Source organism: Drosophila hydei, unplaced genomic scaffold (genome assembly GCF_003285905.1).
Source record: "Drosophila hydei strain 15085-1641.00,03,60 unplaced genomic scaffold, DhydRS2 tig00000063-arrow-pilon, whole genome shotgun sequence".
NCBI classification, from domain to species: domain Eukaryota; kingdom Metazoa; phylum Arthropoda; class Insecta; order Diptera; family Drosophilidae; genus Drosophila; species Drosophila hydei.
In genome coordinates, this window is record NW_022045657.1 from 5,334,264 (window position 1) to 5,358,080 (window position 23,817).

Genomic DNA, 23,817 nt, shown 5'->3' on the forward strand with positions numbered 1-23,817 from the left:
ATCTTACTTTTGTTGCTACTTCTAAGCCCAATACCGTGCAACCTAAAGTTAAAAATGGATATTTGTGCGAAATTTTATAATATGCGTGTTTTGCGAATATCAAACTATTAGAAAATGGACTATGAGTAGTTTCAACTATCTGTATAACGGCTAAGATGCTGAAGTTAAAAAATTGGTTATCAGTCGGAGTTTTGTGTGAATGACAAAGTGTTAGCAAATTGTGTTAATTGCAAACAGTTGTTCAATGTTCATAATATTATTTGTTTGTGATTGTGTGAATACATATTGAGCTGTTTATCGCTTTCCATTGTTATTGAGCGCTCTAAGCAGCGCTTTATTGAATCAGCGCTGACCACGGTAAAAATATGCAGGCGTCGCTTATCTCTTGTTATGGTACCGCCAGCGAAAATCAACTTCTCACCCCCAACAACAGCAACAACAACAACAAGAGGACAGCAGCTGTTGCTGGTGTAATAAAAACAAAAGTGGCTCATCGAACAATAGGCAGATACAATCAGCGAATGATTCGTTGACAGATGTACATAGAAGCTTGAAGTAGGCAGTCGCCAGTGTGCAATGAACTCTGTTTAATGCATTGCCTTAAATACATTAAAACAGCCCTTTCAAACACTCAATCAACAGGTAGCCACAATGTCACTCCAGCAGCAAACGGAGCTGCAGCAGCTACTTGAACTACTGCCCAGCGAAGAGGAAGAACTGATACAGGTGCAAATGCGCTTAACAACATTCTATTCATGTTTATTAATCATTACGTCTTTATAGTCCTTCATCAAATGTCTTGGTGGAAGTGGTGCCCAGTTGCATCAGGAGCGCTTGCAGAGTCTGCTAGTAATCTCTCCATATCCGATACTTCAAATACTACACTTGCTATATAATCAGTCCAAATTCTACGTGGGACGCATTGTTAGTGGGGCGTTGAAGCATATGCTGGATGATAATAACACATTCATCTCAACTTCAGCTTCGACTCGTTTCTTCAGCGTACTGGCAAACGTTCCGCAACAAATATTGGAGACGACGCAATCTGATCAGAATTTGATAGAACATATTCTGAATGATTCCTTATGCAACAATGAGTACTTGATGTTGGCATTATTGGCTCGTCAAGATCCACAGTTGATAAACACAGTTTTGCACAAGCTACAACAGCAACTGGAAATTGTGTGTACCAATTCAGCGCCAACAAGTCTGCTTGTGCTGCACCTGGCACTCAAACATCGGGAGCACTTTGTACCCAGGGTGTGTCAGCAGCTAAAAAATTTTGAATGCATTCGTGATCGCACATTGCGAAATAATTTACTCATTCTCCGTTTGGCCAATGAGTTTGCACTGAGCACACAGACATTGGATGAGCTGGCTCAGCTGGATCAATCACTAGCTGCTTTCGATGTAGCTGCAGTGCCTGCTGAGTTGCAGCCTGTGCATCAATTCTTCTTTGCAGACTTCCAACGAATCGGTTTGCTGCTTAAGTTTTTGCAACAGCAGCAGGATGGGAATGCCTTCAAGACGATCAAGGTTAATGCACTGCTTCAAGCACCGGGCGTGCTATCGTTGATCTATGAGCATGGCATAGAGTGTGATAAGGAACAAGTGATTCAGCTCATTGAGCACACTTACAAATGGCAACAGCAAACACCAGCGCTCAAGAACGTACGCGTTGAGGAGCTGGAAATCTGGAGCTACTATACCGCTTTATGTCATGTCTACAATGTGATATTGGAGCTACACGATACCACGGTGAGGGATCAATTACTGTTGCTCTCCACTCAGCTGCGTCAGCTACGTGAACTGGTAACACTCTCCTCACTCCTAGAGGACATATTCCAACTAGTTTTCCTGCGATGGGAGCAGCTACAAAATACAAAGCACACTGAATGCGACGACGACGACGATGAAGATAACGATGATGATGAGCAGTATGTGGACGACGATGCGACGCCAGCACGCACGCCTAATGTCAGCAGTGCGCAGAAACGTCGCTACGGTTTCATCTGTCGGGGTCCAGCTTTGTATGCACTGTTCAGCTATCTGAAAGGATTCGTGACTAAGAAGCTACACACACAGGACTTCAAGTACGCCACAGAGGAACAACAGCGGCGATTTCAACGTCTAGTGGATGCCATCAGTGAGGCACTTTGGAAGTTCAGTGTTCTACAAAAGATTGATCAATCACTGATGAAAACAAGTCCAGCTTCAGGCTGCCTCTTTGAACACGAACAGATGTTTCAGCTGATTCAATTGCATAGTCATTCACGAGAGAAGGCATCCAGCGATGATGAAAGCAGGGAGCGCAGCTTTCACGCATCCAGTCTAACAAGACGGAAGTCACGTAAGCAAAGACGCGCGGCCAGCTTTAGTGGAGCGGCTGGTAGCTTATCAACTGAGGTGCTAACTCTTGAGCAGTGTCGCGCTCGTGCTCAACAGCTGCTGTTGAGCGGAGGTGCAAGCAACAAAGAACCGCAGCATGCTGCGAAACAGTCATTAGAACGCTCCATCATACCAAAAATGCTAAGTACGCCTGAACAGTTGGCTATTATGGCGTTGGCGCTGAAGAACTTTAATGATGTTAAATACATTATAGAGGTAAGTTAAGTCGAGTGCTTGAAGTTAAGTTATACAACAACTAGAATTGTTTTACTCTGTTTATAGACCTTTCATCTGCAACACACTCAGCTGAGTCGCGAGCTACAATTCATGGAGCATCAACAGCTAATTAAACAAAAACTGGCCAATATCTATGCAAACTACGAAACATTGGCTGGCGAAGCCAATGCTACCAGCAGCAACGCTGCCACCACAGTCGAACAAATCAAAAGTGTGGCTGCTAAGGGCTTTGAGCTATCCAAAATTATCAGCGTGGTGGACAATTTTGCACAGTCGCAAAAGTTGCAACACAGCGCCGAATTGAAGGCACTTTTACAACGTCACTGCGCAAATGGTCAATATGGCTTCCTCCAACAGTTTCAGGAGCGCAATCTCAACGCCCTGATTGTCTTTGATTTGATTATAAATCTGCGCTTCAATCGCGAAATTACTGGCAATCTGCTGCTGGTTATACGACGACAGCAGCAGCAGCAACAGCAGCAGCAGCAATCTGCGACTAATAGATCTCGTGAACCCAGTCCGAGAGAGATGGGCGCCATGTACTTATTGGGAAATCTCTGTGAGTGCATGCGTCTGCTCGAGCACGCTGGTCGTCAATCGGCACTTAATGAGCTACTTTGCCGGCACAGCTATGCACTGAGGCCAGTAGCGTTGGCCTTGCAGCTACAGCGGGAGGCCGTCTTTACAACACTCTATCAAAAGGCCTCGGCAGATTATGCGCATTCTCAGGAGCTGCGCGCCCATTCAGCGCTCTTTCAGCAGCTTAAATCGCGACAGAATTACTACACACGCTTTTGCAGTTACGTGCAGCAGCTGTCGCGTCTTCTCCAGTTGCGCGATCCCAATCTAGAGTATCACAACACTCAGCTGATGCGTCATGATCCCTACCAAGTCATTGGCGAGCTGATTTACGAGTGCAACATCACTCCACTTGAGATTGAAAGCAATGTCGCAGCACTTCATCTGAATCTTGTGCATGTCATAGCTCTAAACATTTGTCCACAGTTGTTGGATGGCGGGGGCAAAAGGTTATCACGTTCGGTGTCGCCTCAAAAACAGGAATCAATTCACAACTACATTTCACAACACAACCAGTTGCTGGCACAATTACTGCAGGCAGTGCAGCTGAGTGCACTTCCAGTAATTAACGAATCCGAAGCGGGCTTGACCTTTAACTGTCTGCGGCAGTTGATGAAACTGCCCGAAATAGAGACGCTTGCGCATATGCATCAAGACAATCTTGTTATGGCTGCTCTGCATGCCTACAAAGTAGACAGCGCTACATTGGCGCAATTGGAATGCGGCAAGGAACTACAGCTGCGAATTCTTTTGCTAGGCATTGGCGGACAAGCTGGTGAGTCGGGAATGCATTTAGTATTTATAGTGGCAGCAAGACTTTAACTCTTTTTCATTATTCAGAACCAGCGGACAGGTTGAAGACACGCATAGATAGTTTAATTAGTGAACTGATTGCAGAAGATGCTCGACACATACAGTTAGCTTCGTATATGCAGGATTTGGGACAGCGAGCTCAGCTGCTGCAGCAGCATTTCACCAAAATATCTAGCAGTCAATTAGCAAAAGAGCTAATCGAGCACACGCTTCAGCATCGATCGGCGGCACTTGCTATTCCTCTACAGTTGCGCACTCAACTGGAGCACACGCTGTCGGATATTACGATATATGCTAGAGTATCGGCGCTCCTGGAATTTGAGAGTTGGCCACAGGCCTACGATTTTGGTCGTCAAACACCAAACGTCATCTTTGAGCAGCTGCTGCAGGGGCGACACTATGAGCTGTGCTATGAGTGGTGCCGCATGGTGCAGTTGACGAATGCAGTTGGCCAGCAGCGTGTCTGCCTCCTCACACTGTTGGATTCATTCCTAGAGCTGGGCGATGATGATGATTTGGATACACATTTGATACGCATAGCGGAGTTATTTCCAGCTACGGTTCTGGTCAACTTTCTGGACACCCATAAAGATAAGATGCGTTCTCTACCACTCTTGCAGTGGTTGGTTGACTATTTAGAGGTAAACGCACGCGACTCGCGTCCTTATCTCAATTATCAATTCTCGCTGGAGCTACTACGGCAAATGCCTAACGGAGAGCGCCACCATTTCTGGCCTCTCTTGCGATATCCGTTGCTCATTATCGAGCAGCTGGTCATGAATACGCGCTTTGAACTGCTCACCAAGCTGCTGGAATCGGCACGTGCAAAGCTGCTGCAGCGCATGCCTTTGGGACCCTGTGTCTATTGCTTTGAAAAGCGTGGTCATGCTTACGATGTCCATAGCACTGGTGCCACCGTCGGTAAAAGTGGAGACAAGATACGCTTTCAGCTGGGTCAGACGAATTCGGAGGCTTTCATACTGCTCAATTTCAATTCATATCAGCAAGATCATGTGGTCAGCAATGATTGCCTAGATTTGTTGTTGCGAATTTATGCCAGCAAGGCATTGGACTACCAGATAGCCAATGTGCGCAGTGGAGTGGCTTCAGAACCGGGCTCCTTGGGTACTGACGTCCACAATTCTTTAGACTCGCTGTGTGGCGCCTTTCAAATGCCTCAACAGGCGCCAACTCGCGACCAGTGGATACCTGATGAAAATGCCACCCACTGCATGTGCTGTCGCCGTTCCGCTTTTACAATGCTGATGCGTCGCCATCATTGTCGTCGCTGTGGTCGTGTTGTTTGCTATGCCTGCTCCACTCAACGTATGGCCATTCCAGAGCTATATGGGGATGTGGAGGTACGCGTTTGTAATGAATGCTATAAACCAGTAATTGCCGAGAAACCGATAAACGTCCAACACGAAACGCATGCAGTCATTCCACGTCCTGCCATAGGCTCATCGGACGTCTATAAGTGGTGTCTAAGCGGCATCATTACACATGACAAATTATTGCGCGAGGAGTTCTGCTATGAGCATGCGCCCAGCGTGGCACTCAGTCTGTCCATATTGAGACATCATTTGGATCAGCGGCAATGTGTGGACCTGTTGCTATTTCACTGTCGGAAGCTGGAGAAACTTATTGTGCCGAATCCAGAGGTCGACTACGAGCTTGTAGCTAAAATGATGAACCGCCTGGCATTGGCAGCGAAGGTAACTCGCAAAATATCACATAATTTCGATTTAGTCCATGATTGTATTGCTTTCGAAGATCCTCGGTGCTCCTGCTGAATTTGAGACCATTCGTGAACATTCGGAAATCATCATGGCCGTGGTACAGCAGGGCTGCGAGTCGCTAATACCAGCAGGACCACTGAATAATCATAGCCTACGACAATTGGGCGACGCTCTTATCGAGTCAGAGCACTGGAAGCTAGCGTTGGATGTGCACTTAAAGTGGGGCTTTGCTACCACTGGTGTGATGGCTGCCCACGGGTTGGCCTCATTACGTGCCGGTTGCTATGATGCAGGTGACCAAATCTAGTTGTCTCCTTTAACTACTCACTCCATAATCAGATATTTTTCAGCACGTGAAAAGTTTGCGCATTGTATGACCCGGTTGTCCACCGATGAGCAAAACAGTTGCATATACAAACATATTTTCGGAAAGGACTTGAAGGCAGCAGCATCGTTACCATTTGCCAAAACCAAAAAGCGTCCGCAGCGAGGACCTGCTCTACTACAGGAGATTCTCCAGCTAATTGCATCAATGCCTCAAGCACAGCCACAGCCGGAGACTCTGCAGCGTGCATCGCTCATACGTAATTCAAATACCTCACTGGCCTCGCTATTCTCGCGGCGCCGAGAACCGTACGTGGCGCAGACTCCATTGCGGGAACCAGCACTAAATGTGATTAACGCATTGGCCAATCTGAAACACATAGCCAAGGGTCAATATGGTGAGCCGACTGTACAGAATTCCACCGAGGATAATCGTCATTCACGCGCATTTGAAGAATCTCTTCATTACGTGTTTACTTATGGCAGCCACACAGACATTCTTCAATTCTTAATGCAGCGCGACGAGCTACGCTCAGCTCTACGCTACTGGCAGCTTCAGCAGTTGGAATCGGAACTCTTCATACAACATATATTCCAGGTATCACTGGCCGGTGGTCGTTTACCGGCGCTGATTGAAGAACTACAGTGGTTGGATTCCGATACTCATTTAAGTGCTTGGCGCGTACCGCTATTGCAGACATGCCGATACTTGGAACAGCAGCAACAGCTCAATTCCCTGTACCAATTGCAGCTACTATTAAAGGATGCTGTTCGCGCGAGCATGACTTGCGTAAAGTTCTATCCTCTGCATTGCGATAACTTTCAAAAGTTGCATGCAAATGCGCAACATTTGATGTCAGCACACATGCACCTGCAGGGTGAACTGGACCTAGCCCAGTGGGAGCACCTTCAGCGTGAGCAGCAATTAGCTGGGAGCAGACGTACCAGCGTTGTCAGCTGTAATGCGAGCACCACTTGTTTTGCTATGCAATTAGATGCACGTACTCTAAATGGCCACATTAATACGATACGACGACAAATAGAATTGGTTAAGTTTTTGGCGCAGTGCGAACGAGAGCAACCGCCAGTTGGTGGTATGCTGTGCACATTACAAATATTGAAACAGATTCGACCAGAGGCACCTCGCGGTACATTGCCCACATTGTTTGATGGCTCTGCCGAGAAGATTCAGCTGTGCATTTTGGTACTGTTATGTGGCAAGAACATAGACGAGGGTTTTGGCCTAGCCTACGGGTAAGTAGATATTTTATTCTAATTAACCATCGATTGCATAGTTTATCTTTTCTTTCGCAGCATCATGCAAGACTTCAAGTTGGCGCACATGAAAGTGTTTGGCGCAACTGCCAAATATTTGTCAAAAAATCAACGCCTGAGCGAGGTAGATCGTCTGTTGGACTGCATAACTAGCAACAACGGCAACAGCAGTAGCAGTGCTTCGGATTCGGATGAGCTGCTCTCGATTGCCGTCAATGCTGCTGTGAACAGCAACGAGCCAGAGACCAAGCATATATTGGACAAATTGATCAAGCGCATTGGGAAAGTGGAGCTGCGCATATCGTCATACATTTATATTGGTCAACTTAAGTCAGCTTACTTGTTAGCCAACAAACACGATCGCCTGACAGACATACGTAAGATCTTAAGACAGGCGGAGATGACGAACCAAATACATATTAAGAAACTGTGTGAGAAAAAACTGAATATAAATTCAACTCCAATGTCGCCAACGCCACTGTGATAAAAAAATTTAATTTGGCAATATATAAAGTCTAATTTTGGTAGATAAATATTATAAAACTAATTGTAAAAGAATTGATTTTAAATCGTTCCGTAAACCAATGCGTTGGTCAAGTATTTCTTAACCCATTGCTCAAAGACTTACAAAGTACCAATTTATATTCTTATATTTATATATATTGCCAATTTATTGTCTTTACCAATTTATTGTAATAGTATTTAATTTTTATTGTTTATTAAATATAAATATTGTTATTCAACCAAACCGCCAAGTGAATTCATCGATAAACTATATCGATAAATGGGACAGCTGAGTGCCAGTAACTATAGACCATATTGGCATATAAAGTTTAAGAAGTTTTTATATATTCAACTTTTAAAGATTTGAAGCTTGATGCGTGCTGTAATCCAACGTGTTAGGGCCGCCAAAGTCACGGGTAAAGATACATTTCCATCGATTTAATTTAAGTCTAATCTGGACAACTTATAGTTCTGGATGACCTGGTATCTAATATTGGACCTGGACTCTGTGTGCTTGTGGGCATCAAGTCCAGCGATACGCTAACAGATGTAGAATATCTGTAGGTAAATATATCTTAATGAGACATTAAGTGGCGATTTTTGATTGAGACTTTAGCGTGCGTAAGATTCTCGCACTGCGGCTGTTCGAGAATGAAGGAAAACGTTGGCAAATGTCTGTCAAGGACTTACAGCTGGAAGTTCTGTGTGTATCCCAATTCACATTATATCATCTATTGAAGGGCAACAAACCAGACTTCTCTGCGGCCATGAAAGGAGATGATGCAGAGCAGCTCTATAATCATTTTTTGAATCGACTGCGTCAGTCATACGATTCCAGCAAAATCCAAGGTAATATTAGTAGTTTATAAAAATATTCGCATTTTAAATTTGAATTTGTTTTGTTATGGTAGATGGAAAGTTTGGTGCTTATATGCAAGTACACATAGAGAATGATGGCCCCGTTACCATTGAATTGGAGTCACCACAACCGAAGCAGTCCGAAGAATGTGTAGATAAATAGAAATGGTAGTTGTTATTAAATCGATTTCTACAAATATGTGCTACGGCATATTTTGTACATTTATTTTCCGCAGTAAACTTAAAACTAAAACTATATCAAATGTTTTGAATTCTTAAGACTCTAGCATTTCTAGGTCCGCCTCTGTCATACCCTCCTCGAGTCTCTTTTCTAGCTCGCGTGCATCTACGTAAGTAATCTTCTCTTCGGGCAGATCTTCGTCCATGAGGGCGTCCTCTTCAGCCTCTTCCTTGGCACGACGTTCCCTCAAGCCAGCGGCTGGTGAACGTATAAGCGACATATTTCGTTGCACGTCCTTAACGTCCATTTGGATCTCAACTTGGCGGCCCTTACGCAGACGTTCCATGACAAAGTGCTTCTCGCGACGCTCCTTAATCTCTGTAACCTTCTTGATTGCTGTAATTGCCTTCTGCCAGGTATCCCGATTGTATTTGATGGGCACATTGCGGCGTTTCTCGAACTCGAAACTAGGATCAATAGTTAACTCCTTTCCGGCCGCCTTACGATGTGCCTTTGTCCATGCTACCTTACGTGGGTTCTTCTTCTTCTTAAAGGCCTTATGACATTTTCCTCGACAAAATTTGAAGATCTAGAAAAAGCAAAAGCATATGGTAAGAATTATATATTGTATGTTTACGCTCATTCGAATGCGTCTAGATAAACCGATTTTAATTGTTACTTACTTTGCAATCATTGCGGACAAAGTGTACCCCATGTCCAGGATATATTTTGCTTGAACAAAAGTAGCACGTATCTATGCGCATTTTTACAAATTAAACAAATAACTTGTAAAAATAAATCGCACAACTATCAACACGTGTGTTGCTAACGAAGAGTAGACGCAGAGCTGCACTCGATTGTTCCCACAATTTTCGATAGTTGTCGAGCGCAATCGACATCCAAAAATACTTTCGATAGCTCCACAGCTGTTTTAATTTTATTTATTTATCATAGCTTTGACAAGGGAGTTAATTAATTTAAATATTGTTTTTGAGTCATACGACTTTAAGCCCTTACATCCCAATTCTATACTACATAAACATCTTTCTGGTTTTCAAACAAAGCATTGTTATTTTATTCATATTTATATTCATATTCTGATAACATTTAGATGGTTTTTAAGGTACATTTTTACTTAAAATTGTCATTTTTAGTTCACGCTTGCGCAACATCGGTTGACGGTTCTTGATTCTTTAATGCTTGCTTCATATTAGCCACCTTGTTAAGATTAGCAAGACGTTTTAATGTTTCCAGCTCCTTTATAAACGTTGCCATGGCCTCTTTCGTTGTTGACATATTTGCATCTTTTAAATCGGGCAAGGTGTCTTCCTTTTCCAGCTCTAAAAGATAAAGAAATCATTTTAAATAAATATCGAGATTTATCAACAGGAAGTAGCTACCATCCATTTCTCCTTCGATCTCATTAAGACGATTCATTAACAACGACTGCTGTATCTTAACGTGTTCTATTAAACGGTATTGGCACTCTTCTGGGTCGATTGCAGCTTCCGGTTGCGGCACATGCGGCCAGTCTGGCTGTTCGGCCTTTGGACGCTTGACAGGAGTGGTTGAGTTCTCAGCCTGATCTTCGTCCCACTTCTTGGCCCACAGATATAGTTTGGGGTGGTAACGATTGCGAGCAATATTGATTTTTACTAACAGAGAATGCATGGAACGCTTAGCATCTAGCAAATTGCCCGTAAGCGTGTGTGACCGTTTTAACAACTCGAACTTCTTAGATGTCTGAGGGTTCGGCGTATGATACCCAGCAACAGGCAGTTTGCCTTCGAAAAGCCAGTCCTGATCATGCTTGAAACGCATCGATTCGCGTACTCGCTGCGGATTGCGGCAAATGTAGCAGACATATTTATCCGGTACGTCCGATTCTTTAACAATGCCATTACAAGCACCATGCTGCCAACAAAGGCATAGTTCACATTGTATCATGAGACCATCCTCTTCGCCATATTCACAAATGCAATTTATGATTTCTTCCTGCCTCATGCGCACTATACGTATTAACTCGCCGTTCTCCTTAATGTACTGTGGCGTATGGCTGGTCAACTGGGGCGGCGGTGGCGCCAATGCTGCATTTATATCCACCAGATCGTTAGAGGATGGTGTTGACATAGCATCGATTATAGGCGAGCTAGCCGGCGTTCCAGAGAGAGCTACACGGCGTTTCTTGGCATCATTACGAACATCTGGTGTGGGCGTAGTAAACGACTGTCGGGTATCTTCGTAATCTCCTCCAGAGGCTGGTGAGTTAAGCGCAGTATTTGCCGTAGGCATATTGTCATGCGCGACATTTGCATAACGACGTTGTGTGCGTTGTCGGCTGCTTTTACGGGAGCCAGACGAGCGCTTGCTGGATGATGGACGCGAACGTTTGGCGGAGCGGTTTGTTGCGACTGGTGTAGTCACTTTAGTCGACTCCAGTGCTGCTGGAAGAGGCGAAACGTCTACATTCGGTGGAGGTACAACATTTGCAGCAGCTTCCGGAGTGCCACTTGTTGGTTGTGGCGTACTTTTTGGTGTCGTTGGCGTCTCCGTTTTAGGCGATGACAACCGGTTGCTAGGCGAAACAATTGGCGAGCCGTCACGAATTGTTGGCGATGTTTCCGTAACAGCTGGTTGACGTCGAAAGGATCGGGATTGCTGTAAATCTTGTTGGTGCATCTTATTAAAGAACTGTTGATTCGGTATTTGATTCTTCGGCGTCTGATCATTCTGTTCAATCGAAGACGGATGAGTGCGTTTAACAGCCAGTTCCTGCATCTTCGGGCAGTGACTGAAGTGTCTATAAAAATACAACAATAAAAGTATATAAATATTTTATAATTAACCTGTAACTTACTGTGCTAGTTCCTTATGATAATGTCGTATGTGTATTTGCAGAAAGTCCTCTTTGCGGCAAGTTTTACCGCAGCCTTCACTGGGGCACACAAACAAATTATCGGTTATCTGTACCTTCAATCCGCCAATAAATACTGAAATACAGAAAATTAATTAGCCAGAATTCGCTTTGTTTTTGCACAGTTTACGCACCGTAACCGTCTTCAAGTAAGGTGCCTTGCTCATCGACGGGTAGCACAGGGGTTGCATCGACTGATTCAGCTGCATGAGCCGGTGCTTCATTATCTGGGGCACGTGGCGACGGTGACATCAATTCCGCAGGAGGTATCAGCGAGGCAACCGGTGTTTCCATATACTGACTGTCCTCGCCTGCCCCACGACGTGTGCTCAATGGTGATATAGGCGTTGATGAGGACGCAGCTGTCGATAGCTTGTTGTTGCTAAGTTCCTGTGACTCTGTTTTTGATGTGTCCAGGGACACGTCCATTGGCTTCGGCTTTGCTGGCTGTTGTGGACTGTAGTCATGCGTATAGACGTAGGCATTAATGTCTTTCGCTCGCCGGCGATGAATACTAAAATCGTACACATCCGGATTATAGACCAGACCCTGTGACTCCAAAAACGCCTTTAAATCAGATTTGGAGCGAAAACGTTTGCCGCTGGGCGACACTAAAATGACATCCCATTTTCCGAGCACATTTGAGCGTTGGTACATATGTTTGATCCAACCAGGCGGCAATCGCCAGTCGTTCACAATGACCGTCGGCTTCTGGTGCTCGCCGACAATCAGAAAACCTTCTGAGCCAATTGGCTGATCATTCACCCAATGGCATGTCCATTCCCCATCAAGTGGTATTTCCGGCAATCCCAAAGCCGCTGCACAGTTTAAAAGAAATATAATGGTGTTAAGATAAAGGTTAATAGATATACATAAACTTGTTTTCTTTGTTACAATTCAGAGCAACCTCAGAAACGTAACTGGCTCAGAGCACGAAGCTTACACATAGTTAAAGGAAAGCGTTGTGCGCCAGAATGTGTCTACATACCCAAGTCCAAATTAGACATGTCTAGCAGTGGCCAGTCCTTGCGTTGAGGAGTCACCTTGGCTTTCTTGTTGCTGCTAGAGGCACTAGTACTGGGCCTTTTTACAGTAACTGTAGCTGAAGCAGAGTCTGTTGATTGCGTCTCAACATCTGGTTCTATGTTGGCCGAGAGTTGGCGTGGCAATTTATTCATGTGCACTGCACGAACATTCTTTGTGTACCCATCATCGAATAGCACCTCATAAGTGTCATTGCCCAGAAGCTTTTTGATGGTTCCCGGAAATTTTCGAGGTCCCGACCAGCGCGCCATGCACTTCTCCTCCAGCTCGAAAATGGGAAGAACCCGCGAACTGATACGCTGTCGTAAGCGGTCCGATTTAAAGGCGATCCATTCTTGATAGCTGCCGCTTGTCGACGGTGATACCTTTAGCTTGTTGTTGCGTTCGAATCGTATCAGTAGCGTTTGCTCCGTTTCATTAACTTCGACAATGCGTGCTGGCAGCCAAGCGCCATCGACGCTCAACGCCTCTAGACGAGCTCCAATTGTCAGGTTTGTGGGTGAGCCGTATTTCGGTGGCGTATTTGAAAGGGGCGAAGACGCGTTGCTGGCAGCAATAACTGTTTCATTGGCCGAATCAGTTGAAGCGGTTGTTACCTCGGATACAACAGCTGTGCTCTCTGTAGATGGCGCAACAACAGCGGTGTCGACGGCGGCTTCCTTTGCTGATTCTTTTTGACTGCCTTCAGACTCTGCTTCAGCTTCAGCCTTAGCGGCAGCCTCTGCTGCTGCAGCCGCTGCAGCATTACGTTCCGCTGTCTCTGCTAATATTTGGGCAACAATCTGGTCAACAGTTGCCTTAATGACGTCTTCGTTATTGGCGCTGTTCGCGGCACCGCTTACACCAGCACCATCCACCGTCGCCTGTTGCAAGGCCCGATGATCAGCCTCTATCTCAGCGGGCTCCATCTTACCCCACGGAAATACAGTGGGAAAGACGCGCGGCTTCAACAAGTACTTTCCATTGCGTATAGTATTAAAGTCGAGGCGTCGAAAATGACGTGAGCATACAAGCACACTTTTTGTGATTTGCCGGTCCAGACTTATGCGGGAGTTCTTGATCCAAATGGCACGAATGACGGCGTCCATCGGGAATGAGTGGTAGGTCACGCCATGGTGCTCAAAGAGACGCGACGTAGAGGGGCATTCAGCAACGCAGCAGCGGCGCCCCATTATAACTCTGGTTTTACTTGCAGGTTTGATTCGTTGGTATATGAACCACAAACTTTACACCAATACTGTTTTTTCTCACGTTTATTTCAGCGAAATGCGCAATATTAACAAGCGTGTTCTGACGCTTTTGTTTTTCAATCTTGACTAGCTTACTGCGATTATGCCTGAATGATACGTACAGTTTTATTAGTATTATCCTGATTGTGCTCTTAATATATTTTTAAACGCATTATTTGAAATATATGCATGAATTGTGTTTGCAAGCGATCAGTTTCTCATCTTTATAATAGATGTTAATTATGATTACTTTATTAAACAAAGTAATAACCAATTGAAAGTGTTATTCCATTATAATGATGTACAACATGGTTGTTATTCGATTGTTTGTGGAGGTCGGCTAATTAATTCAGAGGTGAAGTGCCATAGCAATAAGCTTTGCCAAGACTGCTGTTGTGGCATACAATTTTAAATTTGTATTTGCCTAAACTATATCTATGTTTATATTAGTTTACATTTTTAGTTTATGGTAATACTAATTACAATTTGAAATGCTCTCAAATGCATGCACTGTATTTTCGCACAAAATAAGTGATTCGCCAATGATAATTGGCTGTAAAAGGTGCAACTAATCGGCACTTGTATGCACTGCTGCATATTAAAAGTCTCATAAATATGTGTGCCACATAAGAAATCACATGAACCAAGGAGCATTGTGCAGCGGCAAGGCTATTGATCACCTATTTGAAATGCAATTATAGTTCGAATTTGGGCTATCATACGTCCACGTCCGCATTGAGGTGACGCATTGCAAACCTTTGGAATAAAAAGAATTACTCAATTCTGTAGTCTAAGGAGCCACTCACCTATACATATCCATTTACATACATAAGCAATACGTTTATACATGTATAAATATACATATATATATATACATATGGGTAAACATACAGATATACATATGCATATACCAATGAGCAGACATTGTCTGTGATAAACATATTTTTTATAATATTTAATTGTTCGCTGTAATTAAAACAGTGCCAATAGCCATTACTATGCATAACACAGATATGCATAGGCTTGTATGTGTGTATGTATATTAATATGTACAGTAACGCGCAAAGTTTTTGAGTCGGTGGCGCCCGCTGCTGTTGGGCGTTGGTCAGGTGCCAAAAAGTTCACGCATAAAGTTGACACACACACATACAACAGACAGCCTTGGCCTCCAAAATAATATAAGTACATAAAGAGATACATATATAATAGAGACATATCTACATATATATTTCGCATATGATACATATATTTATATAAACTAAATATATTATATATATAAACAATTTCATATTTATTGATCGAAAAATGGTCAGAAATTTTTTAAAAATTTATTTATTTCATAATATACTTCGGATAAAAATTTAAGCTCGTTAAGGATGGCATTTAGATCTCAAGTTCATATTTAATGAACTAGTTTAAGATCTTAAAATCTACCTGGTAGAGTTTCTTCAGTCTCGCCGATCGTTTAAGAATCATCCAAACCTCACTTAACTATTAGCAAATATTGTAAATAAAAAAAATTTAATTTGTCAAAATATTTACACTCGTGCTTTAAGATCTTTGAAGTGCACAGAGCTGTATACAAATCAGACCCAGAAATTCGTGTCTAATGTCAGGTATTTTATAGAGCTAAGGTCGTAGAGCCATTGAATCATGCGCCAACCTACATTGTATGAGTTCCCCAAATCGAAATTAGCATAAGCTCAATGAGGTTTATAGAAGAGCCAAGAATAAATACTAAAGGCTCCGAATCAATTACTACATACAAACGTACATACATATATATATATATATATAAGCATTATATTTAAAGTCCCATCACGGTGTGAACATAAAGCAAACTTTAATTATTATTTCTTTATAGGCATATGTCGCTGACATAAATAATAAGTAATGGCAATTGACGCTGTTGTTGTTGGATCTATGGCCCATTCCGGCTGTATCAAATATGTGACATTGACGGGGCCACGAGTTGGCCAAACAGACAAGCCAATTGAGGAAAATCCAAAGGTGGGCTCATTATATTTTTACATAATAATTTCACCAGTTATGAGAAATGAATTGAGCGCCCCGGCACGCAGCACCCGGCATCTGGCACCTGGCATTTCTTTAAATATTGACGCAAACTATTCACAGATCTCAAAAATAGGTTGGCTGCACCTGTCGTACTCTCTTTTTGCGCAAATAACTGGCAGGTAGCAGCACACAGACAGCAATAATTAAACACTATGCAAGCTGTGCAAAATATTTTTAATTTCGATAAAAAAAATTAAATATCTTAATAAAACAACGCGACGGCTTCACTTTCTCCTTTAACAAGTACATATTTACATTTAGCCAACTCTTTGGTAAATTGGCCAACCCCAGATCACTGGGACGACAGTCCGGAACCCATTGCGTAAACATGAGGTAATTTTTTATAGTAAGCAAGCAAGCAAGCCCAGCCTCTCGATCTGCACAACATTCAAATGGAATACAGAAAGATTTGAAGACAACCAACTCTTAGCCACAACAGTAAACGTTACTATTGCTATTTATTATAATAATTTGAAGTTTTCTTCTGTTAGCTATAGTATAATCGCTGCTGACCCAACCGAGCAATTAAAATAAATATCATGTAATTAAGTTGTTTGTGGGCAAACTTGAACTTGTTGAAAACACAACTGAAAACTTCCGAAAAGCGTAAAGCAAATGGGAAATACGAAGCTTAAATACTCTCTTTAGCTTTATAGCATACGATATAGCATATCGCTCTATACAGATCAACTATTGCCATCAGCTGGAACTTTCTGAACTACTGAATATCGTGAGGCTATAAAAAGTTTATATAATAACAATATTTATTTTGGCCAGCTCAGTGACAAATGTCAGATACCGTTAGAATTATAATGTATTAGGCATCGCTTACAAAAAATTCGGTCAGTCGGTTGGGAAAAGACACGGCGACGTGCTCACAATGAGCGGCATTGCCTAAGTTCAAAAGCAGCCCATCGCACGTACAATTTGATATTACAATACTCTCCGAATTTCTCAATACAAACATAGATGTTTTTATGAGCTCACACATAGATGCAAAAGTTTTCAAACAAAACGGAAAATCGATCCGAGACCTTGCATAAATTAGAAAAACAAATTTAAAAAAGTAAAATTACATAATAAATAATATAATAATAATAAACTATAAAATAAATAAAAAATAATAATATTATTAAAAGTATTAACTTCCCATTATTTATTTACTATTCAAGAAATATGTTTATTTGGCAACTTATTTATTTTTTACTCATTTCCTTAACAATTTCTCCGAAAAATGTAATGTCAAAACAACTCAACTCATAAGATGTAAAAAAAAAAATAAAATTCGAAATTTGGGGTTTGCCCCTTGTACGATGCTGTGTAGTTACATTTCGAATACGTTTAAACATATTCAAACATGGGCGAGGCATTCACTCTCACGTATTAAGCGATGATTCGGAGATATTTGTAGCTGAGCACCTGCCGGTCGCCTTTGGCAGCTGATGCAACTGTGTTGTCCAGATCTGCAATGCTGATATATTAGATTGCCAAAAGGTAGTCCACATGCTCTACGGCACGTGAAGCAGAACATGTAAAAATGCCAAATCGTTTCCTACCTTTTACTATACCCTGTAGACATTATACGAGCATAAGCAAAGGTATTTTCGTCGCCTTTCACTCATTTATTGACTATATATATTTTGTTGCAAACTCTCTGATTAGATGAACTTCTCAATTTCCATAAACTAGACTATAAAAGCTAGAAGTAAAGCCATAAATCTTATTAACCAATCAATTCATTGTAATACTCAATCAATGTAAAATGAAATCGATAAATATCGATAGGGGTTTCGATACTTTTAAGACCTACAGGCAGACTTGCAGACAGATTAAAGGTATCTCATAAGCGGCTACATGCATTTCCTGGCTGGACACTCCCTTACTGGAGCGCTCTTACTTGTGTATTTAGTTGTTCAGAAAAGACGTGAATACGTCCAAAAATGTGGCTCACAGCGGGGCTGGGTCTGTGTGTGTTCAATTTTGGCCTTTTGCTTTCGGCTTTCGGCTGGTGAAATTTCGCCATTGATGTACTCGTCGTGGCTGTCGTTATTTTCTTTGCCGCCTCACTGACCTTGATCTGGCGATGGAGAGACGCGACTTGGACCTCTGATGAGCTGTGGACCCGAGCCCAAAATACTGCAGTTGCCTGCGTCATTTTTTTATGCTTATGCAATATCACGTGCACACATAAATATGTAAATCTTCTGGTTGTTTATGGCCATTATGCAATGGCCAAAAACACTTGTTGGCCCGTTAAGTTAATTCGACTGGGAGGAGCATGGGCGCATGCCCCAGACGTCAGTCGAACCTCAACATCTCTTATCAGCATTGATATTGTATTAAGATATATTTATCATTTTTAATACTCGCTAATAAAGCTGTCCTGTTCTTGCTGTCCTTTTGTCCTTCTGTATAGAAGGCAAAGAATTTTGCTGCTATTTAAACGAAAGACTTGGCGCATAGAGAACTAAAAAAGTTACGCACGTTTTTACAGTTGACAAACCAGATAGATGGCTGGAAAAAATATATAGATGTTATAACTGCTACTATCAGGATTGTGACCTATAGCTTTAAAATGCTTAGTATAAATTCCATTACAGTTTGGGATTTTTTGAAGTGAGACTCCAAATTTTAAAAATATACAGAAACGTAAAGAACTATGCCACATAACAGAGCCTATTGGAGTTATGATCATTCAATTTTCCAAGGTGTCCATTGATGATTTCCTACAGTTTCAAAATGCAGTGCATTTCGTAACGATCTTCCAAATATTTTTCATGGAATATTTTTATACTTCATGTCAACATATTAAGAAATTAAATAAAATATTAGAAAACAAAATAAATATATTATTTTTATATTAATTGCTTAACACTTATTATTAAATGCCCAAGTTAATTAATTATTATATTTATTAATTTATTATTATATTTTATGTGCTAATGTTAAATGTGAAAATATTTGTATAAATTATGCTACGATATAGATAATAGTAATATAATAATAATAATAATAAATCATTTCTAATAAAGGATTGTTGACAACTTTATAAATAAAATGGAGGCTGAATAATTTCATAACAACTCTCCCGTAGTTTCTTAAGCGCGTGGCTTCATTTCATATTTTTATAGATATCCATAAATAAGCGAGCCATTTAGCAGTTGGCTTCCTAATTGGAAAATGGCAAGGCCTGCGAGCTCGTGTGCTCAAGACTGTAAGCCAAACGTGTCACCTGTGACTTTCAGTGGAATAAATTTGGACAGCTATTTGGGTTATGTAATGGCCGCAGCAAATACAAGCCAATAGCAGAAAAAAGTACACCAAAATCTATGCCAGCAAATATACTTTTGAAACAAATACAAAAGTCGAGCAGCTAAAGCAGAAAAAAACAAAAAAAAAATGCATTAAATAATGTAAAGTGAGAAAAAATAACGCAAAGTCAAGATATATGTATGTGTGTATGTATGCACATGGGCGAAATTGTCGTGCGTTTGATGGATTTTCAAGACGTGGTCGTGGCTTATTTGTGTAGCTAATTATGTAGATGTGCTGGTTGAGGCGTCGAGTAAATAACGAAAATTGGCCAATGCGCGTATTCGCACCGCTAAGTGGTGCAAAATGATGGGCGCAAACGCATCTATTATGGAACTCCGTCTCTGACTACATACGATCCCCGTCTGGTGGAGTCCGAAAATATTTGTCAATGCAATCGACAGGTAGCCGGCCACTTAAAATTCAGCATCGTAAGCGAGGCACCTCCAAAAACATTTTCATATATGAAAAACCCCGCACAAAGTGAGAAAACAAAACAAAAGTGAAGAGCCGAAGTCAGAGCCGAAGCCGCAGTCGCTGCCGAAGCTGCCGCTCGCTCATATATAAGACCGGGTGTTACCGAAATATTTGTGTCATTGCAGTTTCATATAGTCGATCGGTCGGTTGTTGGTTTGTTCGTCGCGAATAATATCGAAAAATTGGAAAACGAAAGTGCGTGGGTGCGAGTGCAACAGTTGAGATCAGAGACATATTAAAAATGAAAGCGTTCATTGTCGCCGGTGTTTGTTTGTTTGGCCTGTTGAGCCTTGGCTCGGCCCAGTTCCAAAATGGACGTCTAGAGCCGCCAAATCCGCAGCTGTGCGCCCAGCGCATCATACACGAGAAGACACCCGATGGCAAAGGGTGAGTCGATCACTTGATTCCCAAACGCATAATCTCTGTCCATAGCTCTACGCAGTGAATTGGTATTAATCTCAATCATATTTTGTACCCACTTCTTTAGCTACTTCTTCTCGTGGCGTGACCCGCAACTGAAGGGCGTGGAGGAGGATTGGTTAACTGCCAGAAATTATTGTCGCAGACGCTGCATGGACTCTGTATCGCTGGAGACCAGTCTGGAGAATGAATGGATCAAGCAACGTGTTGTGGGCGAAAATGTAAGTGAAAATGACAAAAATGACACAACTTAAATGTTCCTTAAAACAAAAAACTTAGGCAACAAACTTGAGTGATGTTTTACATGATCTTTATTAAGACATCACAGTTATTGAGACTTGTTACACTCAACTCAACTTGCATAGTCCTTAATACAAAAAACTTAGGCAACGAACTTGAGTGATGTTTTACATTATCGATACTAAGGCATTGCTCCAGCTGTTGAACTTTAGTTGATTCAGTCATTTACATATATACATAAATGCAACTCATTGTTCAGGCTGACAATAAGAAACATATAAATATATATAGATTACAAGCGAATGTCTAAATATCTCAACGGCTATACATATGAATATTTCTTTTTGTTACGCCGCCACGACTGTATATCAATTGACACCTTTAATTTAACATATTGCCCACAACTCCGTCAGACAAGTCAAAGAAATTGGCAACAATTTACGATGATTGCTTTATGCGTATCAGCTGAAGTTAAAGTCTTTTGTCTGAGTTATGTCATTTTGGGTTTTGACAATTCGCACGCTTTCGCAGTGGGGCAGACACATGCTAATGTTGTTGAGCGACGTTTAGATGTCGCCAAATCGTATTATAAATGTAGATTTCATTACTACTTTGAGATTACAAACAAATCGACTTGTGCTGACCAAGTTCAATGCAAAGTCATTTGGCAAACTTTCTCAGCGATTCATCAAACTTTGCAGTCTCTTTTGCAGCTGGCAATTTTGTTGTTGTTTTTGTTGTTATGCTTGTCTTACGCAACCAAAAGACAGACAGGTAGACAAGTGTCAAATTAAAGAGCTGTCTGTAACTCTGCGGCTGCTGACCAGCGGCCGGCCGGCAGCGTCTCCGGCAGACTTACGTGAGAAAATTGAAATTGTAATGAAAACGAAAGTAAGTGTAAGGAAACAGCAAAGGAAATACAATATAGCAGTAAAAACAAACCAAACAAAATCAATATGCATTGTAAAGAGGAAGTGCTGTGGTTAAATGTTTCCATTGCCAATGCCAAACAAAAGACTTAGGCAACAAACTTGTAGCAATTTGTGAACCATTAATTGTATTTGTGGTAGACAGTGGTTAAGCGACAATAGACAATATATCTATATATATATATCTATAATATATATATATATATATATATATTACCTAGCTCTTCGATTTGGGTCTTCTTTGTTTTTGAGAAAGTTCTTCTGATAATGTTCAGTTATCTGATCGGATTACAATTGAGAAGACTTTATGGCCTTTCTTTTTATGACTTTTCGTGGCTGATAAGCCATGTAGGTTTCCAACGCTTGCTCCACTTTTACTTTTTATCAGATATTTCGAGCCAAACATTTCCCGTCACAAATTCAAATGAGGTAAGTGCATCTGTCGGCTTCCGCAATGTTGCAATTGATCGATTGAACCTTTTACAATTACAATGCTGGCGCGGCCCGCAGCAACACAATGCAACAACAATTCGATGCCCATTAATTTGTAGCTTTCCGCTCAGTGGACTTTTCCAAAGGGCAGCATTAAGCACTCCACGGCAACAGGTGTGTGTCTGTGTAAATACATGTATTTGTATACTATATAAAATAAACAGTTTTATGGCCATTCGGGTGAAAGTGACTGATGAACATTGCTGTTGCTGTCGCTGCCTGTGGCTCTCTTGTAACTGATGACAGCCGCGAACGAAACCAGCCAACGGGTGCGGCCACAAAGGGCGCGACTTGGAATGAGCTCGCTTTCAATAGCACCATAATAGCTGATCACTGCCTCACTGGCTGGCTGGCTGGCTGACTGGCTGACTGCCTGGCTGGCTGACTGGCTGACTGCCTGGCTGGCTGACTGGCTGGCTGGCTGACTGGCTGTCTGACTATTGTTACTGAGCTCAAGCCCCTGTCGATGCTTAAATTTCTACCAGCTGTAATTGGTGCCAACGCATTTTCGTGCGTACCGCAAAAACAAACTAACGGAAATCTGATATGGGCTGGTGCAATGAACTTGAACTAGCTGAATCGAGACCTATAACTAATTGAAATCTATGTCTAGCTTTATAGTACCTCAACTACTTATAGGTCATATAAAGTCTATAATTCCAAATCCTTTTTTTGCATTCCAAAGTTATTTCTTGTACACCTGTTGCCGCTTCCACTAAATGCAAATGCTTTGATTTCTTGCAGGTGAAATATATTTGGACCAGCGGTCGCTTGTGCGATTTCAAGGGCTGTGACCGTCCCGATCTGCAGCCCACAAACATCAATGGTTGGTTCTGGACCGCCACGCTGCAGAAGTTGGCTCCGACCACAGAGCGCAACCAGGGCGACTGGTCGCCCACCGGCGGCATTGGCTTGCCCCAGCCCGACAACCGTGAATTCAAACAGAACGGCGCACCCGAAAACTGTTTAGCCTTGTTGAATCAATTCTACAACGACGGTGTCAACTGGCATGATGTGGCCTGCCACCACAAGAAGTCCTTCGTCTGCGAGGAGAACGATGCTCTGCTGAAGTATGTGCGCTATACGAATCCCAATCTGCGCATCTAAAACGCTCAAGCTCAGGCGGAAGTAGCAGCTGGAATGACGTGTGGAGTTGGAGCCTCGAGCAGCGACTTCAAATAAACCAAAAATGATATTTTTATGTAGCTACCACATATGTCCATATGTATTTGCATGCATATATACATGCATACGTATGTGTATGCAAATGTATGTGCTGCTGTGCGAAATGATTGTTCGCTTTGGTGCTGCTCATGTACTCTTTGTTAGTTACTCTTTGAGTGTCTTTTAAACTTCCGGCTATCCTAAATGTCTTACGTATTTGTTGTAACATCTTTTCCAGTTTCTGCGCTCTTTCTCATCAATTAGTTTAATTATTAACTTTGTATTAATTTATGATTTTCTTTAATTATAATATAACATTCAAAACGACGAGTAAAACTCACAATGTCTTTAAATGGTAATAATTTAATAGTGATTTTGAAAAGAAAGTCAGACCAAGCAGTTAGCGTTACTGCTTTACAAATGTCTTATGATATTAAATTATGTTCTGGAATTATTTGGAGTTCAATTTACTATTATATAGATAAGGCTTAAATTATTAAATTTTAGTTTAGGTAAGTAAAAAGTTTTAAGAATACAATATAAACAAGTGTAATTGGGTTTGTGTGTAAGAGCATTTTATATATTTTGAAAAAGTTGCGCCATTACTTGGTCCTATATCGAT

General features: G+C 41.9%; 5 protein-coding genes across 8 annotated transcripts; 3 read left to right on the top strand and 2 right to left on the bottom strand.

Annotated features, from left to right (window-relative positions):
* The first annotated feature begins 185 nt into the window (after positions 1 to 185).
* Positions 186 to 7,964, top strand: LOC111599418 (zinc finger FYVE domain-containing protein 26 homolog). Of its 2 annotated transcripts, XM_030222841.1 has the most exons (8): positions 186 to 555; positions 643 to 726; positions 784 to 2,604; positions 2,671 to 3,979; positions 4,045 to 5,732; positions 5,791 to 6,049; positions 6,107 to 7,334; positions 7,395 to 7,964. In XM_030222841.1, the coding sequence occupies exons 2-8, from the start codon at positions 652 to 654 to the stop codon at positions 7,837 to 7,839; spliced, it is 6,825 nt and encodes a 2,274-aa protein (XP_030078701.1). In that variant the 5' UTR covers positions 186 to 555; positions 643 to 651; the 3' UTR covers positions 7,840 to 7,964. The 2 variants fall into 2 exon arrangements, with proteins under 2 accessions (XP_030078701.1, XP_030078700.1); XM_030222840.1 differs by having other exon boundaries at positions 186 to 726.
* Positions 7,965 to 8,147: 183 nt separating this feature from the next.
* Positions 8,148 to 8,895, top strand: LOC111601447 (D-aminoacyl-tRNA deacylase). Of its 3 annotated transcripts, XM_023318022.2 has the most exons (5): positions 8,148 to 8,158; positions 8,221 to 8,275; positions 8,329 to 8,419; positions 8,476 to 8,708; positions 8,771 to 8,895. In XM_023318022.2, exons 2-5 carry the CDS (start codon positions 8,233 to 8,235, stop codon positions 8,878 to 8,880), a joined length of 477 nt encoding a protein of 158 aa, XP_023173790.2. In that variant the 5' UTR covers positions 8,148 to 8,158; positions 8,221 to 8,232; the 3' UTR covers positions 8,881 to 8,895. The 3 variants fall into 3 exon arrangements, with proteins under 3 accessions (XP_023173790.2, XP_030078716.1, XP_023173791.1); XM_030222856.1 differs by lacking the exon at positions 8,148 to 8,158 and having other exon boundaries at positions 8,173 to 8,275; XM_023318023.1 differs by lacking the exons at positions 8,148 to 8,158; positions 8,771 to 8,895 and having other exon boundaries at positions 8,173 to 8,275; positions 8,329 to 8,423; positions 8,476 to 8,550.
* Positions 8,896 to 8,923: 28 nt separating this feature from the next.
* On the bottom strand, positions 8,924 to 9,751 carry LOC111601446 (probable ribosome biogenesis protein RLP24). The gene is made up of 2 exons (XM_023318021.2): positions 9,582 to 9,751; positions 8,924 to 9,487 (listed from the first exon to the last, which is right to left on the bottom strand). Exons 1-2 carry the CDS (start codon positions 9,660 to 9,662, stop codon positions 8,993 to 8,995), a joined length of 576 nt encoding a protein of 191 aa, XP_023173789.2. The 5' UTR covers positions 9,663 to 9,751; the 3' UTR covers positions 8,924 to 8,992.
* A 197-nt stretch (positions 9,752 to 9,948) lies between these two features.
* On the bottom strand, positions 9,949 to 14,254 carry LOC111601484. The gene is made up of 5 exons (XM_023318072.2): positions 12,801 to 14,254; positions 11,947 to 12,630; positions 11,756 to 11,888; positions 10,299 to 11,698; positions 9,949 to 10,238 (listed from the first exon to the last, which is right to left on the bottom strand). The coding sequence occupies exons 1-5, from the start codon at positions 14,026 to 14,028 to the stop codon at positions 10,054 to 10,056; spliced, it is 3,630 nt and encodes a 1,209-aa protein (XP_023173840.2). The 5' UTR covers positions 14,029 to 14,254; the 3' UTR covers positions 9,949 to 10,053.
* A 5,826-nt stretch (positions 14,255 to 20,080) lies between these two features.
* Positions 20,081 to 23,439, top strand: LOC111601481. The gene is made up of 3 exons (XM_023318070.2): positions 20,081 to 20,337; positions 20,438 to 20,591; positions 22,776 to 23,439. Exons 1-3 carry the CDS (start codon positions 20,192 to 20,194, stop codon positions 23,136 to 23,138), a joined length of 663 nt encoding a protein of 220 aa, XP_023173838.1. The 5' UTR covers positions 20,081 to 20,191; the 3' UTR covers positions 23,139 to 23,439.
* Positions 23,440 to 23,817: the final 378 nt, after the last annotated feature.

Coding starts and splice junctions, on each gene's coding strand:
- LOC111599418 (XM_030222840.1), top strand. CDS start 652: ATGTCACTCCAGCAGCAAACGGAGCTGCAGCAGCTACTTGAACTACTG. Junction 727..783: donor AAGAGGAAGAACTGATACAG/GTGCAAATGCGC, acceptor ACGTCTTTATAG/TCCTTCATCAAATGTCTTGG. Junction 5,733..5,790: donor GCCTGGCATTGGCAGCGAAG/GTAACTCGCAAA, acceptor TTGCTTTCGAAG/ATCCTCGGTGCTCCTGCTGA.
- LOC111601447 (XM_023318022.2), top strand. CDS start 8,233: ATGCGTGCTGTAATCCAACGTGTTAGGGCCGCCAAAGTCACGG. Junction 8,276..8,328: donor TAGGGCCGCCAAAGTCACGG/GTAAAGATACAT, acceptor GACAACTTATAG/TTCTGGATGACCTGGTATCT. Junction 8,709..8,770: donor CGATTCCAGCAAAATCCAAG/GTAATATTAGTA, acceptor TTGTTATGGTAG/ATGGAAAGTTTGGTGCTTAT.
- LOC111601446 (XM_023318021.2), bottom strand. CDS start 9,662: ATGCGCATAGATACGTGCTACTTTTGTTCAAGCAAAATATATCCTGGA. Junction 9,488..9,581: donor TTGTCCGCAATGATTGCAAA/GTAAGTAACAAT, acceptor TGCTTTTTCTAG/ATCTTCAAATTTTGTCGAGG.
- LOC111601484 (XM_023318072.2), bottom strand. CDS start 14,028: ATGGGGCGCCGCTGCTGCGTTGCTGAATGCCCCTCTACGTCGCGTCTC. Junction 11,699..11,755: donor TATCATAAGGAACTAGCACA/GTAAGTTACAGG, acceptor GTATTTTTATAG/ACACTTCAGTCACTGCCCGA. Junction 10,239..10,298: donor GATCGAAGGAGAAATGGATG/GTAGCTACTTCC, acceptor TTTATCTTTTAG/AGCTGGAAAAGGAAGACACC.
- LOC111601481 (XM_023318070.2), top strand. CDS start 20,192: ATGAAAGCGTTCATTGTCGCCGGTGTTTGTTTGTTTGGCCTGTTGAGC. Junction 20,338..20,437: donor AAGACACCCGATGGCAAAGG/GTGAGTCGATCA, acceptor CCACTTCTTTAG/CTACTTCTTCTCGTGGCGTG. Junction 20,592..22,775: donor AACGTGTTGTGGGCGAAAAT/GTAAGTGAAAAT, acceptor GATTTCTTGCAG/GTGAAATATATTTGGACCAG.